General features: G+C 45.6%; 1 protein-coding gene across 1 annotated transcript in view; it reads right to left on the bottom strand.

Moving 5' to 3' along the window:
- LOC115205030 (slit homolog 3 (Drosophila)) overlaps positions 1 to 12,026 on the bottom strand; it is a 374,555-nt gene extending 362,529 nt beyond the window's left edge. Inside the window, exons 1-2 of the mRNA XM_029770590.1 lie at positions 11,673 to 12,026; positions 11,282 to 11,491 (exon numbers count right to left, since the gene is read on the bottom strand). Coding sequence (XP_029626450.1) covers positions 11,282 to 11,491; positions 11,673 to 11,707 — 245 coding nt within the window. The 5' untranslated portion in view covers positions 11,708 to 12,026. The remainder of the gene's footprint in view (positions 1 to 11,281; positions 11,492 to 11,672) is intronic.
- Between the last annotated feature and the right edge of the window lie 11,928 nt (positions 12,027 to 23,954).

The following is a 23,954-nucleotide window of genomic DNA, read 5'->3' as shown; positions in this document are numbered from 1 at the left end:
GTACCTTTGAAACAATGTCATATCTTCAATGCTTTATCCAATATAAAATAAACAATAGGCTGGGCAGCACCTCCTACTGGAGAGTTGATCTACCTACAGCTATTCATTTGGTCTCCCATCCAGCCCTGCTAAAATATGATATTTGTCACCGACTACTACCAATGTGCTATCGTGAGAATGATGATTGAGAAATCTCTTAATAACTAAATATATTCACTGCTGCTATCAAAGTCATTTGAAAGGGAAGGTTTAACAGAGCAAATGAAATGGAACCAAACTTTAACAGTCATATCATCAATGAGGCTATTTAGGAACATACAGCGTTTGTAAAGTCATCAACAGCTATTGTTTCAATTCAACTAAAAATAGACAATACATATAGGCCTATATGTATAAGAATAGTCCAATTGTCTAAAATAGATTTTTGGTTGAGATGGGAGATATGAATCCAACATATCAATTATTAATTTGTAGACAAACTGGATATTGAATTGTGTTTGGTTGTCAACGCAACCAAATATCAACATTTAGAGGAGATGTATTTAGAGGAGATGTATCTTCTGCTTGGATAGTTACATTTACATTTTAGTCATTTAGCAGACGCTCTTATCCAGAGCGGCTTACAGTAGTGAATGCATACATTTTATACATTTTTTCTCCGTACTGGTCCCCCGTGGGAATCGAACCCACAACCCTGGCGTTGCAAACACCATGCTCTACCAACTGAGCCAAACAACCCAGTTGAATCTGCGCCACTGAGAGAGTCTGGCTTTAACTCCAGTTTGTCTACAAATTAATAATTGATATTTTGGATTCACGTCTCCATCTCATCCAAAAGTTAAAGAATAGGACTAAATCAAAGTTTGGTTTGTTTCTCATGGTCTGAGTCTTTAGGTGCCTTTTGGCAAACTCCAAGTGGTGCCTTTTACTAAGGAGTGGCTTCCGTCTTGCCACTCTACCATAAAGGCCTGATTGGTGGAGTGCTGCAGAGATGGTTGTCCTTCTAGAAGGTTCTCCCATCTCAACAGAGGAATTATAGAGCTCTGTCAGAGTGACCATCGGGTTCTTGGTCACCTCCCTGACCAACGCCCTTCTCCCCCGATTGCTCAGTTTGGCCGGACGGCCAGCTCTAGGAAGACTCCTGGTGGTTCCAAACTTCTTCCATTTAAGAATGACGGAGGCCACTGTGTTCTTGGGGCCCTTCAAAGCTGCAGATATTTTTGGTACCCTTCCCCCCTTCGAAATAATGCTGTCTCGGAGCTCTACGGACAATTCCTTCGACCTCATGGCTTGGTTTTTATCTGACATGCACTGTCAACTGTGGGACCTTATATAGACAGGTGTGTGCCTTTCCAAATCATGTCCAATCAATTGAATTTACCACAGGTGGAGTCCAGTCAAGTTGTAGAACATCTCAAGGATGATCAATGGAAACTGGATGCACCTGAGCTCAATTTCAAATCTCATAGCAAAGGGTCTGAATACTTATGTAAATAAGGTATCTGTTTTTATTTTTAATACATTTGCTAAAACGTCTAAAAATCTGTTTTTGCTTTGTCATTATGGGGTATTGTGTGTAGATTGACAAGGATTTTTTTTTATTTAAAACATTTTAGAATAAGGCTGTAACGTAAAAAAATTAGGAAAAAGTCAATTGGTCTGAATACTTTCCGAAAGCACTGTATGCCACATCACATTTCAGATCAAGCACTGCTCGGTATCTCCAACCTTAAGAGACACCACTTCATCACTGTCCTGATGATGACTCATGGAATGCATTACTATTCGCTGGGTGAACAAAGATGGCCAAAGTGAAGATGACAGCAACATTCTGTGCCGTTTTCTATTGTTTATGAGGCAGTGTGAGCAGGACAGGCTACATCTCACTGGGACTTTGGTTTTCTAAATATTTTAATTACCGGATCAGTTCCCAGCTGAAAGACACCCACTTCTGACTCAGCACAACTTACAAGAATATTTCATATTTTCTCCGGCCGTGTCTGTTTACTTCAAGATGGTTTATTTTCAAAGGGCTGACAGGCAGACAGGCAGGCAGACAGGTAGGCAGACAGGCAGGCAGACAGGCAGGCAGGCAGACAGGCAGGCAGACAGACAGACAGACAGACAGACAGACAGACAGACAGACACAGACAGACAGACAGACAGACAGACAGACAGACAGACAGACAGACAGACAGACAGGCAGGCAGGCAGGCAGACAGGCAGGCAGGCAGGCAGCTGGATCATCCTTAATCAAATCAAATTGTATTTGTCACATGCTTCGCAAACAACAAGAGTAGACTAACTTACTTATGGGCCCTTCTCAACAATGCAGAGAGAAAGAAAATAGAGAAATAACAGAAAAGTAATAACACGTAATAATACCCAGCATACCTCAGTCAGCGTTTGCAGTACTGTACAGTCCAGTCCAGACCAGTACAGTCCATACATGACTCCTTAGATTACATCTGTACAGTAAACTTCAGAGGTGACAGGGGAACTTTTAACACTTTGTGTGAAATTCAATCTGACAGGCCTCCCAGGACTCATCTCAGGCAAATTGCTCCTGAGCTGTCCAGGGCTTGAGGTGTAGAAGACGCAGAGCCTCATGTAAACCAAGAAAGATGGAAGAAGACTAGCAGGAAGAGAATCAAGTAGCCAGGACACAAACACACATTAATTAGGTGCACTGGCAGAGATACAAAGGAATGAGGACAGTGTTAAAACACAACTAAGTCACGAGCTTCGGTTGTGAACACTAATAATGTTCCTAAGGAGTAAGGAAACCTAAGGAGTTAACCAGACCCCCAGCGTTACAGTATACAGCTAAAGAGAGAGTTGTTAAAGCTCAGGGCTGCTTATGGTCCACTAATCTGACGAATCATTCCTCATGAAACACCATCAACAGGAGCTTCACATGTTACTGCCTGGACATCCTGCCTCTCTAAGGGAATATTACCCCCGATCTAGACGCCACATACAGTCACTCCCCCATCAACATCCTGATCAACTCAAGGTACATAGAGTGATTCCTGGCTCCATACATTGTTTACTGGGTTGCTAGCTGCAACGTAATGTTTGGGGCCCTTGCGCATCAATGACAAAGGCACCAAAACATGCAGAGAGTTATCCATATTTGGTAGATTGGGATAAACACTTTGTCACATCAAGCTAAGTTCAGCGAGAGCTTAGAATATAAAGGATGGACTGATGGGACAAAGCAAAGGGCCTTGATGTGTTGCTTTGGTAACAGAACCCAAACAACAAAAAATTGGTCCTTGTTAACCTAAAATGGCCCCAGGTTCACAAACTCTTAAGAGACTTTCAAAACCAGTCTTGCATTAAAGCATGACACACACTTGGACGAGTTCTGAACTTCTGTGTTCCTACATTTTGGACTAATCTCTTCAAGGACACATTCGTGACTTAGACCACTTTCTCCCTACACTTAACTCTGCAACAAAAAGTCTGCTCCCCTCCCTCCCTCCCTCCCTCACTCTGCCAGCTTTGGCCTTTGAAGTGCTGGCTGAAATAAAGCACCTCCAAATATTTTCCACGGGAGATTTTTTTTAGAAGGTGGACGGCTGATATTTCCCAGAAGGCTGACGTTAGCTGTGCCCACTGGCAGTGCCAGCATCAGCCCGCCAGGCAAGTTAAAGTCATTATCAGACAGTTCAACAGGTCAACCAAGACACCAACTCTAGAACATTCACATACTGACCCTCATGACCTACCAAGTGCCACTACAAGACAAACTCAAATTAAGCTGAAACTCATTCACCACTTAGGCAATGGATTTGGAATGTAGCAGCATGTAGTGGTGACTTTGTACTGTAGGCTACAAATGGTCTAGGATCAGTTCATCCTCTGTGTGAGTGTAATATGGAGTTGATTAGCAGTGTAAGTGGGATGATGGATGGGTTAAGTGTTGGTAACCGCATACACATTGCTCTCAGCTGACAGCCTCCCACCCACCCTGAGAGTGTTGGTGGACTGTGGGTGTGGCTGGGCTGTAGTTCGTCCATCATGGCTCCAGTAGCATCAGCGTGATAAGAGCCAGGAGCACCCCAAGGTGTTCTGGGAACTCTAGCAGGGTGTGAATTGCACCCCGGAAAAGAGGTGACTGTTCCACCTTGGCCACCATCATTAAGCCTTCACAATCCTTCTGCTCAAACAAGATGCAAATGAGATCTCAAGTGGCCCTGAGTATTGACAGATCCTATATAATTTGCTATTATATAGGAGCTGGGCTGGCATTCCCCTTTGGGAAGCAGGCATTTTCAACAGACATGTTTCCTGCTTTTATTACGTTAACACACATTTCCCATCAAAACAACCGTAGTCTAACTACTTTTTACTTAAAAAGACATGAACAAGGCTCATTGCTGCCTCCTATCCACAACTACATTCAAATGTTGCATGTTAAAACAACTTGACTGGCAACTAAATAAAGAAAAGATCAACACTTTTTTTCCAACACTTTCCTTTTTCCTTGGTATTATTATTTATTTTCTCTGTTTCAAATGTCTAGGGATCACTCTCTCAAATTCAACAGGTCTTTGGTCAACTAGCCTCTGGCTAATGCAAACATGCTTTGCTTCCATACCACTTCCAAGCAAAAAATATTGTTTGTTGTTGCAGTAATCAAATCAAATCAAATCAAATTTATTTATATAGCCCTTCGTACATCAGCTGAAATCTCAAAGTGCTGTACAGATTTGATTTGATTTGATGTCCTCAGGTTAATGTGGCTGAGGCTGCTAATTCTTCAGGTTAATGTGGCTGAGGCTGCTAAGTCGTCAGGTTAATGGGGCTGAGGCTGCTTGGTCCTCAGGTTAATGGGGCTGAGGCTGCTAAGTTCTCAGGTTAATGGGGCTGAGGCTGCTAAGTCCTCAGGTTAATGGGGCTGAGGCTGCTAAGTCCTCAGGTTAATGTGGCTGAGGCTGCTTGGTCCTCAGGTTAATGTGGCTGAGGCTGCTAAGTCCTCAGGTTAATGGGGCTGAGGCTGCTTGGTCCTCAGGTTAATGGGGCTGAGGCTGCTAAGTCCTCAGGATAATGGGGCTGAGGCTGCTAAGTCCTCAGGTTAATGGGGCTGAGGCTGCTAAGTCCTCAGGTTAATGTGGCTGAGGCTGCTAAGTCCTCAGGTTAATGGGGCTGAGGCTGCTAAGTCCTCAGGTTAATGGGGCTGAGGCTGCTTGGTCCTCAGGTTAATGGGGCTGAGGCTGCTAAGTCCTCAGGTTAATGGGGCTGAGGCTGCTTGGTCCTCAGGTTAATGTGGCTGAGGCTGCTAAGTCCTCAGGTTAATGGGGCTGAGGCTGCTTGGTCCTCAGGTTAATGTGGCTGAGGCTGCTTGGTCCTCAGGTTAATGTGGCTGAGGCTGCTAAGTCCTCAGGTTAATGGGGCTGAGGCTGCTAAGTCCTCAGGTTAATGTGGCTGAGGCTGCTAAGTCCTCAGGTAAATGGGGCTGAGGCTGCTAAGTCCTCAGGTTAATGGGGCTGAGGCTGCTAAGTCCTCAGGTTAATGGGGCTGAGGCTGCTAAGTCCTCAGGTTAATGGGGCTGAGGTTGCTTGGTCCTCAGGTTAATGGGGCTGAGGCTGCTAAGTCCTCAGGTTAATGGGGCTGAGGCTGCTTGGTCCTCAGGTTAATGTGGCTGAGGCTGCTAAGTCCTCAGGTTAATGGGGCTGAGGCTGCTAAGTCCTCAGGTTAATGGGGCTGAGGCTGCTTGGTCCTCAGGTTAATGTGGCTGAGGCTACTAAGTCCTCAGGTTAATGGGGCTGAGGCTGCTAAGTCCTCAGGTTAATGGGGCTGAGGCTGCTTGGTCCTCAGGTTAATGTGGCTGAGGCTGCTAAGTCCTCAGGTTAATGGGGCTGAGGCTACTAAGTCCTCAGGTTAATGTGGCTGAGGCTGCTAAGTCCTCAGGTTAATGTGGCTGAGGCTGCTAAGTCCTCAGGTTAATGGGGCTGAGGCTGCTAAGTCCTCAGGTTAATGGGGCTGAGGCTGCTAAGTCCTCAGGTTAATGTGGCTGAGGCTGCTAAGTCCTCAGGTTAATGGGGCTGAGGCTGCTAAGTCCTCAGGTTAATGTGGCTGAGGCTGCTAAGTCCTCAGGTTAATGTGGCTGAGGCTGCTAAGTCCTCAGGTTAATGGGGCTGAGGCTGCTAAGTCCTCAGGTTAATGGGGCTGAGGCTGTAAGTCCTCAGGTTAATGGGGCTGAGGCTGCTAAGTCCTCAGGTTAATGGGGCTGAGGCTGCTAAAGTCCTCAGGTTAATGGGGCTGAGGCTGCTAAGTCCTCAGGTTAATGGGGCTGAGGCTGCTTGGTCCTCAGGTTAATGTGGCTGAGGCTGCTAAGTCCTCAGGTTAATGGGGCTGAGGCTGCTAAGTCCTCAGGTTAATGTGGCTGAGGCTGCTAAGTCCTCAGGTTAATGGGGCTGAGGCTGCTAAGTCCTCAGGTTAATGTGGCCGAGGATGCTTGGTCCTCAGGTTAATGGGGCTGAGGCTGCTAAGTCCTCAGGTTAATGGGGCTGAGGCTGCTAAGTCCTCAGGTTAATGTGGCTGAGGCTGCTAAGTCCTCAGGTTAATGTGGCTGAGGCTGCTAAGTCCTCAGGTTAATGGTGCTGAGGCTGCTTGGTCCTCAGGTTAATGTGGCTGAGGCTGCTAAGTCCTCAGGTTAATGTGGCTGAGGCTGCTAAGTCCTCAGGTTAATGTGGCTGAGGCTGCTAAGTCCTCAGGTTAATGTGGCTGAGGCTGCTAAGTCCTCAGGTTAATGTGGCTGAGGCTGCTAAGTCCTCAGGTTAATGTGGCTGAGGCTGCTAAGTCCTCAGGTTAATGTGGCTGAGGCTGCTAAGTCCTCAGGTTAATGGGGCTGAGGCTGCTAAGTCCTCAGGTTAATGGGGCTGAGGCTGCTAAGTCCTCAGGTTAATGTGGCTGAGGCTGCTAAGTCCTCAGGTTAATGTGGCTGAGGCTGCTAAGTCCTTAGGTTAATGGGGCTGAGGCTGCTAAGTCCTCAGGTTAATGTGGCTGAGGCTGCTAAGTCCTCAGGTTAATGTGGCTGAGGCTGCTAAGTCCTCAGGTTAATGGTGCTGAGGCTGCTTGGTCCTCAGGTTAATGTGGCTGAGGCTGCTAGGTCCTCAGGTTAATGTGGCTGAGGCTGCTAAGTCCTCAGGTTAATGTGGCTGAGGCTGCTAAGTCCTCAGGTTAATGTGGCTGAGGCTGCTAAGTCCTCAGGTTAATGGGGCTGAGGCTGCTTGGTCCTCAGGTTAATGTGGCTGAGGCTGCTAAGTCCTCAGGTTAATGGGGCTGAGGCTGCTAAGTCCTCAGGTTAATGGGGCTGAGGCTGCTAAGTCCTCAGGTTAATGGGGCTGAGGCTGCTAAGTCCTCAGGTTAATGGGGCTGAGGCTGCTAAGTCCTCAGGTTAATGGGGCTGAGGCTGCTAAGTCCTCAGGTTAATGGGGCTGAGGCTGCTAAGTCCTCAGGTTAATGTGGCTGAGGCTGCTAAGTCCTCAGGTTAATGGGGCTGAGGCTGCTAAGTCCTCAGGTTAATGGGGCTGAGGCTGCTAAGTCCTCAGGTTAATGGGGCTGAGGCTGCTAAGTCCTCAGGTTAATGTGGCTGAGGCTGCTAAGTCCTCAGGTTAATGGGGCTGAGGCTGCTAAGTCCTCAGGTTAATGGGGCTGAGGCTGCTAAGTCCTCAGGTTAATGGGGCTGAGGCTGACTGGACTGGAAAGAAAGTACAGGTTACAGCCACAGGTCAGACTACTGGTACATTTCATAAAAGTGCCAATGCACATGACACAATCATACAATGACAAGCCTAGGCATATCTAATATGTTAACAAACAGTTTACAGTTGACCTTTTTATTGTCACAATCACAAGTACAGTGACAGGCTTAACTGGCAAGCTCAACCAACAGTGAAGTAATTAAATAGCATAACTAATTAAACAAGGTATATAATAAGTAAACAGGAGAAATAAGAGAGGAAGCTATATACAGGGTCAGCTATATACAGGGTCAGCTATATACAGGGTCGGCTATATACAGGGACAGCTATATACAGGGACAGCTATATACAGGGACAGCTATATACAGGATCAGCTATATACAGGGACAGCTATATACAGGGACAGCTATATACAGGGACAGCTATATACAGGGTCAGCTATATACAGGGTCGGCTATATACAGGGTCAGCTATATACAGGGACAGCTATATACAGGGACGGCTATATACAGGATCGGCTATATACAGGGACGGCTATATACAGGGACGGCTATATACAGGGACGGCTATATACAGGGTCGGCTATATACAGGGTCGGCTATATACAGGGACGGCTATATACAGGGACGGCTATATACAGGGACGGCTATATACAGGGACGGCTATATACAGGGACGGCTATATACAGGGACGGCTATATACAGGGTCGGCTATATACAGGGACGGCTATATACAGGGACGGCTATATACAGGGACGGCTATATACAGGGACGGCTATATACAGGGACGGCTATATACAGGGACAGCTATATACAGGGACAGCTATATACAGGGACAGCTATATACAGGGACAGCTATATACAGGGACAGCTATATACAGGGACAGCTATATACAGGGACAGCTATATACAGGATCAGCTATATACAGGGTCAGCTATATACAGGGACAGCTATATACAGGGTCAGCTATATACAGGGACAGCTATATACAGGGTCAGGGTTGGTATATACAGGGACAGCTATATACAGGGACAGCTATATACAGGGTCAGCTATATACAGGGACAGCTATATACAGGGTCAGGGTTGGTATATACAGGGACAGCTATATACAGGGACAGCTATATACAGGGTCAGGGTTGGTATATACAGGGACAGCTATATACAGGGACAGCTATATACAGGGACAGCTATATACAGGATCAGCTATATACAGGGTCAGCTATATACAGGGTCAGCTATATACAGGGTCAGCTATATACAGGGACAGCTATATACAGGGTCAGCTATATACAGGGACAGCTATATACAGGGACAGCTATATACAGGGACAGCTATATACAGGGTCAGCTATATACAGGGACAGCTATATACAGGGTCAGCTATATACAGGGACAGCTATATACAGGGTGAGCTATTTACAGGGACATCTATATACAGGGACAGCTATATACAGGGTCAGCTATATACAGGGTCAGCTATATACAGGGACAGCTATATACAGGGTCAGCTATATACAGGGTCAGCTATATACAGGGTCAGCTATATACAGGGACAGCTATATACAGGGACAGCTATATACAGGGACAGCTATATACAGGGACAGCTATATACAGGGTCAGCTATATACAGGGACAGCTATATACAGGGACAGCTATATACAGGGACAGCTATATACAGGGTCAGGGTTGGTATATACAGGGACAGCTATATACAGGGACAGCTATATACAGGGACAGCTATATACAGGGTCAGCTATATACAGGGACAGCTATATACAGGATCAGCTATATACAGGGACAGCTATATACAGGATCAGCTATATACAGGGACAGCTATATACAGGGTCAGCTATATACAGGGACAGCTATATACAGGATCAGCTATATACAGGGACAGCTATATACAGGGTCAGCTATATACAGGGACAGCTATATACAGGGACAGCTATATACAGGGTCAGCTATATACAGGGACAGCTATATACAGGATCAGCTATATACAGGGACAGCTATATACAGGGACAGCTATTTACAGGATCAGCTATATACAGGGACAGCTATATACAGGGACAGCTATATACAGGGTCAGCTATATACAGGGACAGCTATATACAGGGTCAGGGTTGGTATATACAGGGACAGCTATATACAGGGTCAGCTATATACAGGGACAGCTATATACAGGATCAGCTATATACAGGGACAGCTATATACAGGATCAGCTATATACAGGGACAGCTATATACAGGGACAGCTATATACAGGATCAGCTATATACAGGGACAGCTATATACAGGGTCAGCTATATACAGGGACAGCTATATACAGGGTCAGCTATATACAGGATCAGCTATATACAGGGACAGCTATATACAGGGACAGCTATATACAGGATCAGCTATATACAGGGTCAGCTATATACAGGGACAGCTATATACAGGGACAGCTATATGTAACAGTGTAGGTTCCGTCCCTCTCTTCGCCCCAATACCGGGCTAGAACCAGGGACCCTTTGCACACATCAACAACTGACACCCCACGAAGCATCGTTACCCATCGCGCCACAAAAGCCGCGCCACAAAAGCTGCGTTGCAAGGGGAAACCCTACTTCAAGTCTCAGAGCGAGTGACGTCACCGATTGAAAAACTATTAGCGCACCACCGCTAACTAACTAGCCATTTCACATCGGTTACATATATACAGGGTCAGCTATATTCATGGAATGGGGCGGCAGGTAGACTAATGGCTATAACATTGGACTAGTAACCGGAAGGTTGCAAGATTAAATCCCTCAGCTGACAAAGTAAAAATCTGTCTTTTACCCCTGAACAAGACAGTTAACTCACTGTTCCTAGGCCATCATTGAACATAAGAATTTGATCTGACTTGCCTAGTTAAATAAATGTTAATAAGTGTACCATATTACGTGTTGGATTCAGAAACAGTATCTGACAGGCAGGCCGAAGGACACTGTCTACCGGTCATCCCTGCCTCCCACAAGCACCGCAGACGGGAGGGTAGGGCGACACCGTGTACTAGCTAGCTATCACACAGTGTCCTTCGCTCCTGCCTGCAGAACACCTGCCCTCGCCGTTGTTAACAGAACTGCGGGAAAACAGTTCCCGACTGTTGGGGGTAAAGGACACAATCTACAGGTGTACTTGCTAGCTAGCTACCGTCTTCTGTGGGGTTTATCAGCGGCTGGCATCCAATGTTTTTGTGCATTAACGCCACCTACTGTATTACAGCATTGCCACCTCCCACCTGTCCCAACTTAAGAATTGATCAATAGAAGTATAAAGAGGGGTTCCTGCAGATGCAGGAATGCCCACATGCAGGACCACACTGAATTGCGGCCGCAATAGCACCCATCTTGGGCACGCAGGCAAGGCAGGTGCCAAATGTGTCGCATCTTCATATCCTTATTACTGTTTGCAACCACTATCAACAGGCTCTGCATATTATTAAATTAGGCTACCCACTCATACACCACCTAGCCTCTGACAATATAAACGGACAGAAGAGCAGTGGTGTGATGATGCGCGAAGGGTTTTGTGTTACTTACAAACGTTCTGCGTTCCTAGGTATTCCTTTTGGCACGGTCCTGAAGCCTTGACCCTGGCAATCCACATGAGATCCAGAGCAACTGCATTTGTGAGGACATCCATTCACCACGGCAGCGCACAGCAATCCGCACATCAGAACCCATATCCCCCAGTGATATGCCGTCCACTTCTCCTGCACATTCGGTAGCATGGTATCCACCGTGGCAAAACTAGTATTTAAAACGAAAATAACGAAACACTAAAGAAAAAATGTTCTAAAAGGTGGAATCCCCAAAAGGTATACTCAACTATCTCGCAATAAAAGGTAGTTGCTGTTAAATTAATTAAAGGCTAAAAGGTCCAGAACCTAAGAATATGAATAGATCAAATCAGTTTCTCAAAGTTAAGTACCTTCCCAAACAAAATCGATGCGGAGTTGCGCTCATTCAAAGTCCAATGCGTGTTCTGTCTTTTCCTCACCATTGATACAAAACTGTAAAAATATTACAGAATGAAAACAATATTTACAATGCAATTTCAAAACAATCTTCATTCGGATGCGTACGTAATTTCACTTATAACAATCTTCATCAGTAACTATCCCAAATGCTTAATAGAAAAAAAAAATCCAATAGACAATTAGTTTAGTACATAAAGTTGCAGATGTGATACCAATTTCTCAGTTGTTGAGGTAACTCCAGCTAGTACGCATCACACAGTCCCATTCCAATTGATGCCATTTTGAAACAGAACTCCAGGGGAGCGAATGTAGGGTGCAGTCTGCGACTCATACCTATTTCCAACCCCCAAATTCAACACTTCAGATTCCTACTGGTTCGCACTGCGTTGATGTCACTATAAGCAGAAAATAAGTTATTAGTCTAACTTTTTTTAATGCCCCTCATGTGCACTTTACGATCAGTAAGTCAAATAATAAAGTCTATGGAATTTTGGAATGAGTTACAAGCAATGAGTTTGCAATTGATGAGTTACATGGAAAACTTTAGAAGTTTCCATTTTAGGTCCAACATTTGTGTGCATGTGCAACTAACGGGACTTGATCAGAGAAGGTTATATTTGTGGATTTTACCTAACGAGGTGATATAGCCTAGTGTACTTTTAAATTAGGCTATTTGTGCCCAGATACTGTGAATCTTGATTGAGAGTTTCTAGTGGCAGGGTGTTGTTAAAATAGAATTGGACATGACAATGCATTTAGAATGACTTGAGTGACAACCGCAAAGACACCGCTTAAAAATAGTTATGCAGTAGCCTATATATTAAGTTGAAGGCAGCAATGAAACAAAGAATGGTTGCCTACTTTCTCATTTTGCTGACCCAGGCTTGATCAAGTATTCTGACCATAAAAAGCAATTCCTTCAATTACTTATATCAACAACAATAGGCCTGTATCTCAACTAAATTGAAATTGTTGTAAGAAAGTGGCCAAGAACTCACTTTCAATACTTTAGTTACAGTTTAGACTTGTGAAGCACTCACATATCTCTCATCCAGTCTTCACTGAGCAGTCTCTGTTTTACTGTCATTTTGCAGCTGCAGTGCCCTCATCTGGTGTTGAAATGGACCAATAATTCCATTTTAGACTAACCCTCTTTTCCCATTGAAGTGTTGTATTTCAGACAATAGCTTACATGTTCTCTGACAGCTACAACCACAACTAAGCCAACATTTATGGATCTAGTCAAATCTGAACTTTGCATTGGTGGTTGATGATGACCAATTTTGTAATAACTAGGTAATATCATTTTAATATCATATCAGGTTACACATTCAGATTAAAAGCAGACTAAAACAGAAAATATTCTAATTTCTGTCAATACCATAGACAAGACAAGCCTGAGTAGCCTGGAATTAGGCGGATTGGGCCAGCATCGGTGTCAGAAATTGGCTATCAGACTCTTCTTCCTTGCTCTCTGATAAAGTTCCACAGAGGAGACTTGTTTAACACACTGGGCAGATCATCCATTTACAATATTTTCAGTTAAGAGCAAATTGAGATGCAATTTATGACATCCTGGACTCCTCTCTCTGCCTCCATCCACACTCCACTTCTCCCCATTCCTCCCTTTCTCCCCCCTTTCCTCTTTCCACACCCTCACTTTTCGCTCTATCTTTATTATATCAAGGTGTCTGGATAAAGCAGTGGGCCGGGGTCACACATCTACCCCTCTATCTGGGCCCAGATGCCAGTGGTTTGCAGATGCAGCTCAATGCCTCTCAGATCGAGGTGAAGAGTTAACTCATTCCTCCGTCTGGAGTCAGGGGCATATGGCTAAGCTGTGAACCATGTGTGCAGAGCTTTAACTGACACACACATGCACGCACACACACACACACACGGCAGCGGTCACATAAATCAGGTGTGTGTGTGTGTTTAGGGAGCGGCTGAGAGGATTTACTGTCTACTTCACCCTTTCCTCTTTCTAATCTCAGGGATGAGGAATGTTCTGTTGTTCCACCTGTGGATGAGTGTGGATAACAAGCATGGCGAGGACAGATATGCTCTACATGTGTCTCAGACAGCTATGGAGATCAGGAGGAACCAGGAGGACCCAGGAGGACCCTGGAGGTTCAAGGCCACTTTCCTTCAGGGTCAGTCAAGCACTAACCAGTCCAGGCTGCACGATATCCATGCCTGCCATGACTCGCTCTCTCCACAAACCACAAACAGAGCTAGGGCTCCCTTGAAGGTGTGGCGTACCTGTGTGTGTGTGTGTGTGTGTGTGTGTCTGTGTGTGTGTGTGTGTGTGAGAGAGAGAGAGAAAGAGAAAGAGAAAGAGAGATCATTTGAGAGTGAAAGAGTATGTCAGAGGTTGCAGACACTGGCAGATTTACCATGAGGTCTCACATCATTAAGGGGCCTCATGAGCTGGGCATATACATATATATTTTCACTTAAACCCCCCAAAATATATTTCTCTGCTTGAGGCCCCCTGATGCTACGCTCAAGGCATAATAAAAAAATCCCCATCATAATGTTTTGCATTGGCTGAGTTTCAATCCATCGCATCCTCCAATGTCAACCTGTGGAAGACACGTTTCAGTTGAATGCATTCAGTTGTACAACTGACTAGGTATCCCCTTTTCCCTTACCTTTTCTACATCTGCGTTAGAAGGTGGCAGAGCTACTTCTGTGTTTGTCAGACCAGGAGACATCCCAAAAATCGGTCTTCTCAAGAAAACATCTGTAGCGTCCGAACAGTTTGGGCTACACACTAAATGACCCCTCTATGGAAAGATGAGACTCTCCGTATTGCTTGACGACCCACACAAGTTTCACGAGACTCGTCTGAAGGCAACCCGGTACCAGACCAAAAAAATGTATGGAAGGGAATATACAATTCTTGTCATTGTTGTTCAGAACCCACTGCCCGCAAGTTGTCATCAAGTTCGCTACCCCCACCCTGCTCTGCCCTGTACAGAGTTCGCACGTGCCCGGTTGCGCCTTACCAGTCTGCCCTGTACGGAGCTTTTACCCAGTCTGCCCTGTACGGAGTTTTTCCCAGTCTGCCCTGTATGGATACTTTTTCCCAGTCTGCCCTGTATGGATACTTTTTCCCAGTCTGCCCTGTATGGATACTTTTTCCCAGTCTGCCCTGTATGGATACTTTTTCCCAGTCTGCCCTGTATGGATACTTTTCCCAGTCTGCCCTGTATAGAGCCTTTTTCCCCAGTCTGCCCTGTATAGAGCCTTTTTCCCCAGTCTGCCCTGTATAGAGCCTTTTTCCCCAGTCTGCCCTGTATGGATACTTTTTCCCAGTCTGCCCTGTATAGAGCCTTTTTCCCAGTCTGCCCTGTATAGAGCCTTTTTCCCCAGTCTGCCCTGTATAGAGCCTTTTTCCCAGTCTGCCCTGTATAGAGCCTTTTTCCCAGTCTGCCCTGTATAGAGCCTTTTTCCCCAGTCTGCCATGTATAGAGCCTTTTTCCCCAGTCTACCCTGTATAGAGCCTTTTTCCCCAGTCTGCCCTGTACGGAGCTCATACGCGCCCAGTATCCAACAAGCATGGCTTGAGAGATGCGCTCACCAGTCGAGTGTTTGTAGCTACTTAGTTTTAATATCCACAGTACTGCCACAGCAGCATAATATTTGATTAACACTTGATAACACTTGATTTAGCCTACATCATCATCAATATTCGGTCTGGTTGGCTGATACACAGCAGAGAGAAGCAGAAAGTCATAGAGAGGTAAATCACAATCAGTCAAATAAATCAGACAGGCCTCTGCCTGGGGCCTCCAAATCACTAAGTCCACCCCTGGTTGCAGACTACTGATAGTCCAGGGTGTTACACTGACCTTTCTGATTTATGTTGAAAACCCTAATGCCTGCACAGGAAGCGTATGGGCAATGTATAGGAGAAAATTGGCATTGGAGATCAATTCGCATAGCAGAGGCCCACAGCCTGCTTAGCATGAACTAGCCAAATACCTGTCTGAGAAAAAAAGCCATTAGAAATGAGAGATCCTTTTAATGGATGACTTTAACAAGAAGAGAAATCCAAACTTTCCACCAATTACGTCAATCTCTCTGCCCATCTCAGAGCTATAAGGGTCTGGGAACCTCAGAGCAAGGGAAAGGGAACGTATAGGGATTTCCTCTCAATACTTACATTTACTCTCTGTCAGTTGGGGTAAATTGCACCGTGTCCTTCTGGAATTTGGTTTTGTAACAGAGAGAACATTTGAACTGCAGTAAATCTTCACAAACATTGTATCCCAGTCCTACTTATCTGTAAAACCCATCACCTGGTTCAGTGAGAAAATACCACATTACATTTTATGTCAACCTGAACATTTCTATCAAGGTTCTTAGAGATAAATTGTTTTCTTTTTTATCAACCCTACAGTTGTTAACCTTCACTTCTAATTTGTACCAATGGTGAAAGTATAACACAAACAAAACAAGAATAGGAAGTAGCTAGCTCTCCCCAGTCCCCCAGACCTCCTGAGAGTTTCTCAGCTCATATTATTGTCTGGCTCGCAGTGTGATATAGCGAGAGAGGGGAGGGGGAAAGGAGCCTGTCCCTGTAGTGGCCACCTGGCAGAGCGCTGGCTGGTCAACGGTACAGGCTTCCTGTGTGAGACAGCCCCTGTTTCAGTCCCAGTCAAAGGTGCCATGTGTGCCCAGCGGAGTGGAGCGGCCAGCCCCCACTCACCAGTGCAACAGAGAGACTCTTATTTTGTCCACATTGTCTCAGCTCGTAAAGGGAGAAGAGGACAGAAGGAGGGAGAAGAGGACAGAGGGAGAGAGAGGAGGGAGAGGAGAGGAGAACAGATGGAGGGAGGGAAGGGAAGGAGAGGAGAACAATGGGAGGGAGGGAAGGAGAGAGGGAGGGAGAGGAGAGAGAGAGGAGAACAGAGGAAGGGAGAGGACAGAGGGAGGGAGAAGAGAACAGAGGAAGGGAGAGGACAGAGGGAGGGAGAGGAGGACAGAGGGGGGAGAGGAGGGAGGGAGAGAGAGGAGGACAAAGGTAGGGAGGGGACAGAGGGCAGGGAGGGGGAGGGGGACAGAGGGCAGGGAGGGAGAGAGAGAGAGATACAGCACAGCTCTGTGGTTAGGCGTCAGGGAACCACCAGCACCAGCCAACTCTCACTGCTCCTTGCCTCCATTCCCTGAAAGCACCTCCAGGCCCATACTGTCAGGTCTCCATCAATTACATTGGAGCACAGGCCCCGCAATTCCCCAAAATCCTCTGTTCTTATGCTTAACGCAGACGTTCAGAGAATAAAGAGACTGCCAGATAAGATCTTTGTGGGAGTGCAAGAGAAAAAAGAGAACAAAAATACTTTCTGAATGTTGTCTTCCTTGGAGGTGGTGGTGGTGAACAAACACATGGAATAAAAAGCAACCCCAGATGTTTCCACAGCCAACCCCGTTTTCACATTTATTTGTATGGTATTCAACAAGCTGTCCCTATCCCTGGGAGAGTTGTTGCATGTGGGAGCCCTCCAGACATCATGGATTATGCACAACCTGACGCTGTTTCAATCACGGGCCTCACCTTTGACCCTGCTCTGATGTTGAGGCACGCTTCATTTGATGTCCAAAACGCAGCAGCGCTGGACATTTGCTTGGGCTTTATTAGTGATTTCACCCTCTCTCTCTCGTCTCGCAGGCCGCTGAGCACAGGAATGCTGAAAGCCATGGTAATCATGAACTGAGTAATGATGTTTTTCTCTCCTTTACGTTTTGGCACGCAGTGAACATTTGTTTTGACTCTGACCTACATTGTGCAAACCTGTACAATGGGAATAGTCCTGTTCTGGAAAAGAGTAATCACAGCCCCTACAGAACAAGAGAACCTTCTGGCTGCTTGTTGTAGGAAGTGCACAATTAGAAGGACACATTGCTGCAGTCAGGAGGTTATGGGTTGAGGGAGCGGGGTGTATGATTGGCCTTTTGGGGGTGGGGGGGGGGGGGGGGCTATCTGGTAGCCTTCCGTTCCCTGGAACCTCTAAGCAATTCCACATATGGGTCAATCTCACCCTGGCTGACGTTAGAATGTTAGAAATAGTTTTTTCTCTGTCCTGTGTAATGCTGGATGATTGATCATCCAATTTACTTGGGAGCTATCATAGACACAAACACAGAGGTTCAGGGCTGGCTGGACCATCGGCTGCTCCTTTTTCTCTCTCTTTATCCATGTGTGGCACTTTCATTATTATATACAGAACATGAACTATGGCGCATGATGGTGGTATGAAGTCAGTGTTTTACAGCTTTGCGGTGCTCTGCTATGGACTTTCAAATTACCCCTCTGACCTCTGTAGAGATGGCATAAGCCCAGAGAGCCAAGGAAACAGTGATTTCACACGGCAACCCCCTTGCAGCTTTTTCGCCACCTTAACATTCAAAGAACCCAAAACAAAATCTCCAAATCCATATTTTTCTTCTCACAACAACACTCCTAATTCCCCAGACTGGAATAAACATAGATCCAGGCTGTTAATAAACTGAAGTAAAATTACAAACAAACTAACACAATTAAATAACAATAACGAGGCTATATACAGGGGGTACCGGTACTGAGTCAATGTGCGGGGGTACAGGTTAGTCGAGGTAATTGAGGTCATATTTGGGGTGGCAGGTAGCCTAGTGGTTAGAGCGTTGGACTAGCCTAGTGGTTAGAGCGTTGGACTAGCCTAGTGGTTAGAGCGTTGGACTAGCCTAGTGGTTAGAGCGTTGGATTAGCCTAGTGGTTAGAGCGTTGGATTAGCCTAGTGGTTAGAGCATTGGTCGTTATGCCCCTGAACAAGGCGGTTAACCCACTGTTCCTAGGCCATCATTGAAAAAAAAATGTGTTCTTAACTGACTTGCCTAGTTGAATAAAGGTAAAATAATAAAAAATATATGTACTTATAGGTAAGGGTAAAGTGACTATGCATAGATAATAAAAAGTGAGTCGCAGCAGCATAAAAAAGGGGAGGTCAAATGGGAATAGTAGCCATTTGGTTAAATGGTCAGAAGTCTTATGGGTTGGTGGTAGAAGCTATTCGGGATATTAAGATAATATATTAAGATAATGTAGGCTAATGCGATTAGCATGAGGTTGTAAGTAACAAGAACATTTCCCAGGACATAGACATATCTGATATTGGCAGAAAGCTTAAATTCTTGTTAATCTAACTGCACTGTCCAATTTACAGTAGCTATTATAGTGAAAGAATACCATGCTATTGTTTGAGAAGAGTGCACAATTTTGAACATGAAAAGTTATTAATAAACAAATTAGGCACATTTGGGCAGTCTTGGTATAACATTTTCAACAGAAATACAATGGTTCATTGGATCAGTTTAACACTTTGCACATACACTGCTGCCATCTAGTGGCCAAAATCTAAATGGCACCTGGGCTTGAATAATACATTATGGCCTTTCTCTTGCATTTCAAAGATGATGGTGCAAAACAAAATACAAATGAACAGTTGGTTTTTTCTTTGTATTTTCTTTTACCAGATCTATTGTGTTATATTCTCCTACATTCCTTTCACATTTCCACAAACTTCAAAGTGTTTCCTTTCAAATGGTACCAAGAAAATGCATATCCTTGCTTCAGGGCCTGAGCTACAGGCAGTCAGATTTGGGTGTCATTTTAGGCAAAACATTTTTTTAAAAGGGGCGGACCCTTAAGAGGTTTAAGGAGCCTTTAGAACCTACACTTGGCCCTCCGATATTGCTTGCCATACGGTAGCAGAGAGAACAGTCTATGACTAGGGTGGGGTCTATGACCCTCTGTAGCGCCTTACGGTTGGATGCCAAGAAGTTGCCATACCAGGCGGTGATGCAACCAGTCAGGATGCTCTCGATGATGCAGCTTTAGAACCTTTTGAGGATCTGAGGACCCATGCCAAATCTTTTCAATCTCCTGAGGGGGAATAGGTGTTGGCGTGCCCTCTTCACAACTGTCTTGGTGTGTTTGGACTATGATAGTTTGTTGCTGATGTGGACACCAAGGAACTTAAAGCTTTTGACCTGCTCCACTACAGACCCATCGATGTGAATGGATGCGTGCTCGACCGTCCTTTTTCTGTAGTCCACAATCTTCTCCTTTGTCTTGATCACATTGAGGGACAGGTTGTTGTCCTGGCACCACCCTGCCAGGTCTCTGACCTCCTCCCTATAGGCTGTCTCATCGTTGTCGGTGATCAGGCCTACCACTGTTGTGTCATCGGCAAACTTAGTGATGGTGTTGGAATCGTGCTTGGCCATGCAGTCGTGGTTGAACAGGGAGTATAGAACGGGACTTAGCACGCACTCCTGAGGGGCCCCCGTGTTGAGGATCAGCGTGGCAGGTGTGTTGTTGCCCAGGGTCCTTAGCTAGTCCCAGGGTCCTTAGCTTAGTGATGAGCTTTGAGGGCACTATGATGTTGAATGCTAAGCATTCTCACGTAGGTTTTCCTTTTGTCCAGTTGGGAAAGGGCAGTGTGGAGTGCAATAGAGATTGCGTCATCTGTGGTTCTGTTGGGGCAGTATTCGAATTGGAGTGGGTCTAGGGTTTCTGTGTTTATGATGCTGTTGTGAGCCATGACCAGCCTTTTAAAGCACTTCATGGCTACAGATGTGAGTGATACGGGTCGGTAGTCATTTAGGCAGGTTACCATGGCATTCTTGGGTACAGGGACTATGGTGGTCTGCTTGAAACATGTAGGTATTACAGACTGGGTCAGGGAGAGTTTGAAAATGTCAGTGTTGACACTTGCCAGTAGGTCAGCGCATGCTCTGAGTACCCGTCCTGGTAAACCGTCTGGACCTGTGGCCTTGTGAATGTTAACCTGTTTAAAGATCTTACTCACATTGGCTACTGAGAGCATGATCATACACTTGTTCCAGATCATTGCCTCAAAGCGTGCATAGAAGTCATTTAGCACGTCTGGTAGGCTCGTGTCACTGGGCAGTTCACGGCTGGGCTTCCCTTTTTCTAGTCCGTAATAGTTTGCAAGCCGTGCCACATCCGACGAGCATCAGAGCCGGTGTAGTCATCTGACCACTTCCGTATTGAGTGAGTCACTGGTACTTCCTGTTTTAGTTTTTGCATGTAAGCAGGAATCAGGAGGATAGATAGCCATGGTTGGGCCTGGCTCCCCAGTGGGGGGGGCCTATGCTCTCCAGGCCCATCCATGGCTGCGCCCCTGCCCAGTCATGTGAAATCCATAGATTAGGGCTTAATGAATTGATTTCAATTGACTGATTTTTGGACAAAAAATGTGCTTTTCTTTCAGAAACAAGGACATTTCTAAGTGACCCCAAACTTTTGAACGGTAGTGTAGATCTGGATGGCCTGCTTCGAGATGCTATGTAGTAGTCGATCACGATCTCAGCACTTTTGCATCAACTTTTTGGGGGAAATTCTAATGACGATTACCAGAGCAGTGGTTTAACAATGCTGTTAGTGTTAAATTACAGATGTGGAAACAGGAATTTGACAGGATTCCATGGGATGTTTTAAAGAGCAAACTCTCTGTGGGTGCCCCAAGTGTGGCCTATAAAATGACACCCACTGGCCTGAACGGGCTATATGCTTTCCATTAATGTTGTTTTGATGTGCCGGTCTGATTTCATAAATGTGTTCTACCTGCCCAAATATAGTAGTTGAGAGCTATACTTTGCTACTGGCTGAGGAAGGTGGTGATATTGGGTCTCAAGAAGCTGTCTGTTTCGGCATCAGGATGAAGGATGGTGTGATATGGGAGGTATTCCAGCAGAGGAAACTATTATCTATCCTCAGCTTGCATTATCATAATTATCCTTTACTTTAATGTTTCACCCAGATTTATTTTATTTATTATTTATTTTTATTTCACCTTAATTTAACCAGGTCGGCCAGTTAAGAACACGTTCTCATTTACAACTGTGACATGGCCAAGATAAAGCAAAGCAGTGCAACAAAAACAACAACACAGAGTTACACATAAACAAACAGTCAATAACGCAAAATAAAATAAAAATAGAAAAATCTATGTACAGTGTGTGCAAATGTAGAAGAGTAGGGAGGTAGGCAATAAACAGGCCCTAGAGGCAAAAATAATTACAATTTAGCATTAATACTGGAGTGATAGATGTGCAGATGATGATGTGCAAGTAGAGATACTGGGGTGCAAAAGAGGGTAGTCGGGGGGGGGGGGGGTAAGTAATAATATGGAGATGAGGTAGTCGGGTGTGCTATTTACAGATTGGCTATGTACAGGTACAGTGATAAGCTGCTCTGACAGATGATGCTGAAAGAAGTCAACAAATGAGAGTGCCTGGGGAATGGGAGTGGTGCTGGGGGCTGCCGGGCCTGGATTAACCTCTACATCACCAGAATAAACAGAGGAACAGAGGAGGAGTAGGATAAGAGTACGGCTAAAGGCTAAAAAAACTGGTCGTCTAGTGCATTCGGAACAGAGAGTAAAAGAATAGATTCAAGGCATAATGTACAGACAAGGGTATGGTAGGATGTGAGTACAGTCGAGGTAAGCCTAGGCATTGAGTGACGATGAGAGAGGTTTTGTCTCTAGAGGCACCATTTAAGCCAGGTGCGGTCACCGCATGTGTGGGGGGTGGAACATAAGGTATATTGAGCAGGGCTGGAGGCTCTACAGTGAAATAAGGCAAAAATTACTAACCAAAACAGCAATAGAAAAGGCATATTGACATTAGGGAGAGGAATGTGTAGCTGAGTGATCATAGGGTCCAGTGAGTAGCTACGCGAGCTGGAGGCACAGAGATTCAGACAGCTATTTATTTATTTGACCTTTATTTAACGAGGCAAGTTAGTTAAGAACAAATTCTTATTTTCAATGACGGCCTAGGAACAATGGGTTAACTGCCTTGTTCAGGGGCAGAACAACAGATTTTTTACCTTGTCAGCTCAAGGATTCGATCTTGCAACCTTTCATTTACAAGTCCAACGCTCTAACCACTAGGCTACCTGCCACCCCAGCTAGCAGGCCAGGTCTAGCAGCAGACTGGCCTCAGGGGGACGTCGCAACAAGAGTCTGTTGAAACCCCCTCGGGCGGTTACATCGGCAGACCAGTTGTGATAGATTGGCAGGGCTCCGTGTCGGCAGCAAAGTGTCCAGGCCAATTGGCAGAAGAGGTATTGAAGCCCAAGAATTATCTGATGGAATTCTTTGGCTAGCCGGGAGAAGGGCCTAGCTCGAGGCTAGCTCCAGGCTAACTGGCGCTTGCTTCAGGACAGAAATCCCCTCGGATGGTCACGTCGGTAGACCAGTCGTGATGGATCGGTGAGGGTCCAGGCCAATTGGCAAAAGAGGTAATTGAAGCCCAGGGATTGCTTGATGGAATCCCTTTAGCTAGCCGGGAGATGGGCATAGTTCGAGGCTAGCTCCAGGCTAACTACTAGCTAGTAGCTAGTTAGCTGGCTAGCTTCAGAAGGGGGTTCCGGTTCAAAAGTGTAAAAATAGCAGATTCATACCACATTGGGTGAGGCGGGTTGCAGGAGAGTATGTTTAGTCTGTAGATGGAAAATGAGATAAAAAAAATATTAAAAAATATATAAGAAATATAAACGAAGAAAAAACATATATACAGGGACGGGACAAGACAATCAAAATAGACATCCCCACTGCTATGCCATCTTGGATTAGGACACTTTAAGAAGAGGGCCATGTTCCAACTGCCAGATCTACTTCTGCTCCCCAATGTCCAGAGCGATCAGAAAACTACCACAATTGATTTGAATGATTTATTACAATAGGGATTTGTTCTTGGTTAGTTCCTGGGAGTGCTGTTATGTGTGTTCAAGTTGAACTGATGTTGGGGAGTATGGGGGCTCTTTCAGGTTTGTGTGGGAGAGAGGAGGGAAGGGAGAGAAGGATGCAGGAGTCAGGACCAGACCTGAGACAGCCGGCCAGCCAGTCAGCCAGAGCTTTACAGGGTTGAGGCAGTGACATGTGTGTCAGGTCCACCAGGCAGGCTGGGGGTGGTGTCTGGGGGGGTTACAGCATGAGTGTGGTGGGGTAGCTGGCTCTGGAAACAGACTCTAATAACATGTTTCCATGTGTCACTTCAGTGGAGGTGAGACAAGGGCCAGGACATGGCAGAGGAGCCGTTTCCATGTTTGTGCCTGCCAGCTTGGGTTAGACCCTCAGGAGTCTGAGTAGCGCTGGTTGGGGCTGTTTTGGGATATCAAGCCTCCGAGGGTTTTAGCCTAACCTAATTTAGTTACC

The sequence above is a fragment of the Salmo trutta genome, chromosome 13 (assembly GCF_901001165.1).
Source record: "Salmo trutta chromosome 13, fSalTru1.1, whole genome shotgun sequence".
Classification (NCBI taxonomy): domain Eukaryota; kingdom Metazoa; phylum Chordata; class Actinopteri; order Salmoniformes; family Salmonidae; genus Salmo; species Salmo trutta.
Note: the sequence above shows the minus strand (reverse complement) of the source record. Positions and strands in the feature narration are given on the sequence as shown.